Raw genomic sequence first — 8490 nt, 5'->3', positions numbered from 1 at the left:
ACACGCTAAATTACACTATTCACACAATCAGATGAAAAAATTTCATTTAAATGAGCTCATTGTTAGTTTTATTTTTCATATTTAGGTCCTTCCGTGCGAAATGTTTTCCCGAAATATTTCCACTCCCTCCCCTCCCCTTCCCCGCCATAGATGTCCACCCCCCCTTAACATCACTCTCGAATGTTTTTGGTCACCATATTATTGTTGGTAGCCATGGCGTACCATCCCGTAACACTTCGAGGGCTAGCTGTGGCACATATGGTGTTTGGCTCTTTGATGGTCATACTGGGAATTGCATCCCTTATTGCGGTGGATCACTGGTGTCCTAAGATCGGTTACGGCGTTTGGCTTGGCATTTGGGTGAGCGTAGAAAATCTGTTAGACTGTAAACGCCTGGTCGAATGATCGAGTTAATCAGTAACTCACCCACCAATAAATCAAAAATATTCTAAGTAGAGCTTTTGACAGTGCGATCAGCAGTATCGTGGGATCTCTTCTGTAGTAGATACAGGTCAGCCATGATGTCTAGTTTGTCTTGGAGAAAGATAAGAAGTAAAGTATAGACTAAAAATTTCGCATTGCGGCTTGTTGAACTATTGTATAGATACGTTCACTCATTTGGTGTTTTTTACGTCACGGGGAAATTATCAATCTATGTACGCCAAATTTCTTGATCTCTTAAGAGCATTGACGAGCAATTAGTGATTTTGTGGAGTGTTTTGAGTAATTAACTGCGTCGGTATAACGGAGCGACCACGTCCTCTACACTTCAGGATACCCACTTTGTTTACAAGAAAAAAATGCATATTTGCCATGCCTAAAATTATGTTGTAAATCCATTCGATTAATCCTTGCAATAAGATGCTCACGGCTATTGTTTATATAAGGGAAAAAACTGTTCAGATACCACCGTTTATTTTTTCAATTTGATCATTTTGGAAGAATTGTGTTCTAGCTTAAGATAAATTTGTACCTTGATCTGCTACTATTCACTGAACACAATTCACAGCCTCTCGTTTGTATTATTCTGAGCCGATGGGTTCACTAAGTGGTGAAAAATCACCCATTTTATTACCAGAATGAGGTACACTTAAGTTCTAGATTTACCGTAGCTTTTTAAGTTTATTAGCAAAAGGTTTAATTAAAGAATTTGAACAATGTTGCGATCATGATCCCAGATTTCCTTAGACAAGTTCCATGCGCAAAGTTATTCTAATAAAATCAAACGCTATTAAACAAGTTGCTTTTCCAGTGATGGTACAAGTTAACATTTCGCTTTGTGATGATCAAGGGCTGTTTAGAGAATAATTACAAAATATTTTGAATTTATCAGTATTATAATAATTAAATTTCTATCCTTTCTTTCGCAGATTCTTCTCACAGGACTCTTTGGCTTCATTGGTGCAAAAGATGATTTAACTCCTAACAAGTGTTTGGTGAGTTTATAAAGCTGCATATAAATAAATCTAGAATGCTTCCAAATGCTAATGGCTTATATATATTGATAAAGCAATGCACTCATTTCACCAAACATAGGATTCTAAATGCCAGTTTATAGACTGTGACCAAAAAATTATTTTTGGGTAACTTTTAGAGAAATGAAAATTATGTAAGAACATATGGAGAGGTAGGAGTAGCTGTGCAGTTATTAAGGGTGCTTGTCTTGTAACTTTGCAATCCTGGGGTTCAAGCTTTCTTGACCTTAATTCCTAATCACTGAATTTGTTCTCATTTTCCCTGTGGCTCTTTGGCTACATTTTGTATATAGTAGCCAACTGCATCACTGGTCTGCTTCCTGCCAGCTGGATTTCTTCAACACTATATACAGTAACCCAGGCAGTTGTTCAAGGAAAGTTTATCTGTATTCTAACAAAATTGCATCCTTATAAACAATCCTCACTTTAGCTGGACCGGCCGGCCTTTAATCTGAATACTCATTTTTGTGAACAGTGGCAAGTCAGGGCTGAGAGCTTGTAGTGGAAGGAAATTTATTCAATTGAATAAACGCTCTTATGGATAAAGCCTCAGAGGCCCACTTATTGGGTAAAACCAATTGGTTTTAAGTTAGACCTTAAAGTTTGTACATTCTCTCACAGCATACGTACAGACAATAGATTTTATGTAATTAATATAGAAGTGACATTATACCTACAGACTGTTAGTAATAGTTTTATGCACTCTTGTCTTTACAACTGCAGCTTAGGAATATGCATAATAAAACAATTATCTAAATATACATAAACCTAAATTGTTTAAAATATGTAGACCAAATAAGATTCGTATTGGGAATAAATTTTCTAGTGACTGGAAAACTGAAAATTATCCTCCCTGATCATATGTTGTCAAAAGATATGTATCTTTGCATTGTAAAACTTACCATTCTGCTTAAATCTTGAATGAGCAAGTACATGATATGAAGTGTACTACTATTATTATTATTATTACATTGACAACAAATGATTAGCATTGAGTTTCTTAAGTTAGTATTATAATAATCTCGGATTTTCTATGCTTTGTTTTATACAGATTGGCACTTACATGGGATTTGCCATCACAGCTTGTGTTTTGACTTTCTGCATGTTCATCACCTACTGCATTGCTCTGGCTAATTATTCTGAGATCCGTAACTGCAAGACTTACCGTTTAGGTTCCTACAACACCTTTAGTTACAAAACCTATTGTAACTCTGCGAGCAAGAGGCATATGGCTGCTGTTGGACTTGGTTTGGGTTCTTGCTTGCTTATTTGCGCTATTGTTGAGTTCATTTTGGCTCTTACTTCATCAATCTACTGCTGTGGGGCTGTTTGCTGCAATACCCCAAGCGCTGTGGTGAGTTCTGTAAGCAGACACTTTGTAATTCATGATTGTACTGATGTTAGAATCATGCGATGTATAGTTTTATGAGCCGGCCCTCATGAGTGACCAAGACAGTTTTTCTCTTTACAATATCAATACAAAATCAAGCAGACAAGCGATGAGAATAAAGAAAAAGCTATTAACTAGGGGATTATTTGTTGATCCCATACCAAATTCCCAGAAGTAATGTCAAAAGAATAATATGGCAAACAGTAAGGAGAATTTCTAATGAGATCTGGGAGTGAGATGGTTAAGAAAGCACAGAGAGTCAGATTATTATTCGACCAGTACTTGCCTCAGATGCACAAATGCATGGAGAAACAAGTACACATTTTTATTATCCAACTGTGTTTTGTAGAGCACAAATAATGTGCAAGACAAGTCCAAACATCACCTGATATTTGTACTCCAGAAATATCCACAAAATTCAGCTGCACTGAAATAACAATTTAGTGTGTTGGATAATAAGTCTCTTATTAGAGGTTTTGTTGTGTAGTATTGCTGAGTATTTTTACTTGCTGTTTGTATTTTAACTCGCCCTACAGGCTTATCAAAATACAGCTCAACTCGTAAAAATACTCAGCAATACTACACAACAAAAATGTCTCATAAGATGTAATACTTCTGGATGCAGGAGAGAGTTAAGACCCTGTGAGAGTAGACTGCTGCATCCAAGAACACAACTCAGTGACCTAGCTTATATTAACCACAGCTTAAAAGTACATGTAGATCTCTAACATCATCGGAGTTTCATTGGAGTTACTTATTACTGCACTTAATACATGACTGGTAACTGTTTGGCAACAACGTTAAAAAACCTCAATTTTGACTTTCAATTAAATGAGCATTGAATAATCCAGCTTATATCCCACAATTATTTTACTTACTACTAATAAACATTAATTGGTAACTGTAGTCAGCAAAAATGTTAGAAAACCTCAATTTTTGCTTTCGTTTACAGCTAAACTTGAAAATAAACATGAAATAGTCCAGCTTATTTCCCACAATTATTTTTACTTGCTGTGCTTATATAACTGGTAGATAGTAAACAGCAAACATACTGATCTTCATTTTGGCTTTCAGTTAAAAATAAACTTAAATCATCAGGACTGAGAGCAAAATTTTTTGTCAATATTGCCAGATTTAAGGCAGCCAATAAATGTTTTAAATTCAAACATGGTTATATTGATTTTTGGACTGAAAGATTTGATTTTTACTATTGTTTGTCAGGCTGTGACCAATCAACAAGTGACATACATTCAGCCTGGGCAGCCTGCGTATACAGGACCACAGGGAGGCATGGTTATCTTTCAGCCAACTGGTGCAGTTACAACTGCAACACAAGCTTACCCAGTGGTTGCCCAGCCTCAAGTTTACGTTCAACAGCAAGTTCATGTGAGTTCCATCTTGAATAAGGTTGCAGTGTCGTAAATAAGGGGTTCAATACACTAAATTAATGTAATGAAGTTTTATTCCATTTGTCTCATGACGTAGTTATTAATCTCAAGTTTTCAGCGTTAAAACACATCAATCCAAAATTGTCAAAAATTTTCCTAAATATTGTTAACCAAGTGGTCCACCGCAAAAGGTTTGACTGTTTTTTAACTTCATTTGGTGTTCATGGTGTATGGTCACTTCAGTCTGTTTGTTTGATTGTTGTTGTTGTTGTTTTTTTTTTTATTGTGCTCATTTTTTTTCTGTCTGCTTTTTTTATGAATTTGTTTTTTGTGTGTGTGTTTTGTTTGTTTGTACTTGTATGTTTGTCAACTCAAAAATAAGTTATTTTTGAGTTGTTCTTGTAATGTATCCTGTTTAGAAAGAATACTTCATAGGAACTCTGTCAGTCCATAGTGTATTTACACATGAGTTGGCAGAATCAAATTTGAACAACACGAAGCTTCATTAAAAGTAACTAATAATTTAATCACTTAGATACAGGACTTACTCAATACAGTTATTAATAAATATTTTATATCTTCAACCAGCACTTTGCAAAATTTGCCACACAATGGCTTCTTTGTCCTTCATTTTCCTGAAATTTGATCGGTAACTTTAAATAAGCTCTGAAATCTAATGTGTTGTTTTGTTTTAGTTTTACTTCCTCATTGGCTTAAGCGGAAAATATAATTTAGAGCAAACTCTTGTGCACTTTGTGAATAAATAAATTGCACTGCTTAGGGCCAATAAGATTGCAATGAGCCAGTGATTTGAAAATAGATACAATAAAAGGGGTTTAAGTACCTTTAGAGTACATAACTTTGAGAATTGTTCATTTGTGTGCTATTTATGAAATGAACAACCTGACTTTGACAGTGATTTATTTTTAACTTCATAATAATTACAGCCAGGGGTAACCATCCAGCAGCCAGCCTACTGGGCTCTTCCCCCCGGGTCCAACCCAGCTGGTACAGTGACTGTGACACAGACAGGCGCTCTTAGCCCTCAGATACAGACTCAAGTACAATCTCAGGTATGCAGAGTGATAATGGTAGCTGATCAGCAGGCTACGGCACGAGCAGTGTAACCTGCGAGATGCAACGCAGCGTTCAAACGTGGGGCATGTATATAAGGGGAACAGTTTTGGCCGGAGTCGGGGTAATTTCCCACGCAAATTTTACAGGGAAGAAACAACCTCAGCTGTTACGCCAAATTTGCGAAACAACAAACTTTAATACGTTCGCATAAATCTGTCAGAAAGCAAAAGGAGGGAAGCGGAAAACTCGAAACTTTTCGACCACAAAGCTTATTCAAGTACGAGTATTCTGCTGATTTACCATTTTGTTTTAAGTTTTGCCAATTAAGTTAAAAGGTTTTCAGACAACGCGACTCACTCGCTTATACGACGTCTGTCAGTATATGATTATAATTTACTAGCTCCCGTACAAACCTGAGTTTTTTTCAGACTTTGTTTTCACTGCTGATTGTTTCTGTGTATATAAAGACGATATTCCGCGGTTCTGTGTCAGCTTCCGCTCCTTTGATTTATGTCTACAATTTACATTTACCACAATAGAGAGCTTGGTTGTTTGTTGTCATCACCAAGGCGAGAGTAGTCCTGAAAAGGGCTGTTGTCGGTGACAATTTATTGTCAATTAAAAGTGAATTTGTTATCACATGGGGTTTTACATTTGGAAAATTTGGCTCCAAAAGCGCTCAGGACATGAGTTTCGGCCAAGATTTTACCTTTCTGAATTGACATCAACGTTTTAAGGTGGCTCCTGACAGTCCCTTTTCTAAAAACGTTTCGTTTAATCTGAGTTTTCTCTGTCCACAGACAACAGTTACCAATGAAAGGCCGCCACTTTATGCCGCATATATGCAGACAAGCAATCCTCCACCTTGAGGTGTTTCAGTTGATGTTACCTGTTGTCAGACCGGTTGATATCCGAGTCTCTAGTGTGATGGGGCATAATTTATTTCGAAAGTTTCTGTAGTAGTTGAACAAACACTAGCGTAGCCATAGGACCATTTCATTTGAACTCGACGAATGGGTTGCCTGGAATTGTCCCCTTTTTGTATGGAAATAATTTTCATCTAGTTAACAAGATGTATTTTTGTCCCAGTAATCGGACTGCAGTCTTCTAGAGATATATTGTCGTACTCCATTACCGAGATTTATTTCACGAGAAGCAGGATCGTAGTAAGCTCTTTAGCTCACCTTCCCAGCTCACTTCTTCTCATGAAAACAGTATAATTTTGAGCAATGAACATTGTGGAAGAGTGCATGAGATTCTGGTAATCAAGCCAGCCTGGTCGACCAGGCCCGCTTGAAGAGTCTGAGACCCATTAAGTTCCCTCATTTTTTTCCTACTTTCTTTATTGTTGTTAATCTGAATTTTCAAATGGAGGCTCCTCAAGTGACTCCCCGTGGTTTAGCTGACTCCAAACTAGAAATTTTGTAACCCAATGGTTCCGAGTTTGACTAATCTCCAATGGTTATTACCTTTCAATCAATTTTTCTGACAGTCGTGGCAACCATCTTTAGCATATGGTCCATAATAATTTTGAAGTTGTGTGCGCGTAGTTATAGCGTAGCAGTTGTTGTTTTAGTAATAGCACAAGGCTCGATATTTGATATTGAGCGAGAGGGGGCACTTAACTGTTCTTCGATTAAATGGAAGAAGGGAATTATTTCCTTTCTGAGCATTTGCAGTTTATGCCGAAATGAGTGTCAAGAGCCTCAAATAGTTGTGCAAGGGGGGGGAATGTTATTTAACTGTCAAGTAGTTTACTTCGAATTCTGTGATCTTGCATGCGAACAAGGATACATACACTTAAGTTATACTTAATATTTTTCTTTGTATGCTGGGGATTATATAAAGAGACCAATTCCACTGTGGTAGTTTCTTCTGAAATAGTACATCCTTGCGCCCATTTATTGTGGGTAGGTCCTACAAATTTCGTACAAATCTTCTTAAATAATTATTTGCTAAATTCAAGATTGGTGGGAGCCTGGTGCTACTCTCTTGAAATCAAATTTCCCTTTTTTTTCTAACAATATGATGACTTTTTGGGTATATTCACCAATCTCGTTCCCGGTGTGCTTTTCGCTCCTAATGCTTGCACGTCCCTCCCAGAGAGGCGCTTTAGGAACATCACTGAAAATTTGCCATAAAAAGTTTCATATTAGAATGTATTTTGTATAGAATTTTTCTCCGGTATTTATTGTTATCGTATTATCGTGTTATCGTCTCCGGTATTTATCGTTATTGTTATATTGTTATCAATTATTTTGTAGGGTGACACAGATTGTTAATGATTTTATAGTATGCCCCATCAGTCCAATAAAGATGTCATTGCGAACAACACGGAATGTTCGTGATATTTATCTCACGTAGAATTAAGTTGAAATGAAGATTGTCAACTCTATGATACACTAGTTATGCCGACCTACAATTTCGCTTCTTTGATAGGAAGCATTAGACAACAGTTACCATTATTTTAACTCCATTCTGGTTTAAATTTGTGTCGCAAGTCATACGGGGTCGCATCGGTTTTGTCACACCACTCTCTGTGATTGGTCAACGAACCTACGCCATCCTCTCGGCCGCTCGGAAAAAAAACCGAAACCTGGTTATCCGCGTTTTCCCGCCCTTTAGGGCTTTTGCATGCATCAACTATGGGTTCTGATTGGTTCCTTTGACGTTTCTCTATTTTGCGTTAGCCGTTGTGAATACTTTGGTTCTGTGTAGTATAAGTTTTTCTCAGCCCCAAACACTTCAAACGGATAAAGTGACTAAGAACGTTATAAAATTTTTAAACTTCAGCCTTGAATACGCGAAGAATTATTCTTTGTGTAGAGGGAAAAAACATTTAGCCTCTTTCGATTCGCCATGACGACTAACAAGTGCAGGTAAACAGGTGCTGTAGTTTTTTTAAATTTCGTTTTGTTTTGTTTTGGTTTTTTGCGTCTGAACCACTGTAGAGGCTACTTTAAATTGATTCAAGACTGACGTGTATAAAGTAAAAATGTTTCCTTAGAATCTTCATTTACTACGTCTAAGGAGCCATAAGGAGCATCGATGATCGATTGATATGCAGGCTCGTAACCAGGGGGGGTGCATGGGGTGCGTTCGCACCCCCCCCACAGGCCTCAAAGGTCCGCATTTTGATACTCAATATCCTAGTTAAGGA

The 8490-nt window shown here is 37.1% G+C and overlaps 1 protein-coding gene across 2 annotated transcripts; it reads left to right on the top strand.

Moving 5' to 3' along the window:
- The first annotated feature begins 167 nt into the window (after positions 1-167).
- On the top strand, positions 168-7664 carry LOC111333887 (uncharacterized). Of its 2 annotated transcripts, none has more exons than XM_022939522.2 (6): positions 168-360; positions 1371-1436; positions 2527-2838; positions 4087-4251; positions 5201-5326; positions 6131-7664. In XM_022939522.2, the coding sequence occupies exons 1-6, from the start codon at positions 181-183 to the stop codon at positions 6197-6199; spliced, it is 918 nt and encodes a 305-aa protein (XP_022795257.1). In that variant the 5' UTR covers positions 168-180; the 3' UTR covers positions 6200-7664. The 2 variants fall into 2 exon arrangements, with proteins under 2 accessions (XP_022795257.1, XP_022795258.1); XM_022939523.2 differs by having other exon boundaries at positions 173-360; positions 2527-2829.
- The last annotated feature ends 826 nt before the right edge of the window (positions 7665-8490 follow it).

The sequence above is a fragment of the Stylophora pistillata genome, chromosome 2, assembly GCF_964205215.1.
Source record: "Stylophora pistillata chromosome 2, jaStyPist1.2, whole genome shotgun sequence".
Lineage (NCBI taxonomy): Eukaryota > Metazoa > Cnidaria > Anthozoa > Scleractinia > Pocilloporidae > Stylophora > Stylophora pistillata.
Note: the sequence above shows the minus strand (reverse complement) of the source record. Positions and strands in the feature narration are given on the sequence as shown.

Excerpts from the sequence above, each read along its gene's own strand:
- LOC111333887 (XM_022939522.2), top strand. The coding sequence starts at position 181 with ATGTTTTTGGTCACCATATTATTGTTGGTAGCCATGGCGTACCATCCC. Across the intron at positions 361-1,370 it reads GCGTTTGGCTTGGCATTTGG|ATTCTTCTCACAGGACTCTT; the intron begins GTGAGCGTAGAA and ends TTTCTTTCGCAG. Across the intron at positions 1,437-2,526 it reads TAACTCCTAACAAGTGTTTG|ATTGGCACTTACATGGGATT; the intron begins GTGAGTTTATAA and ends TGTTTTATACAG.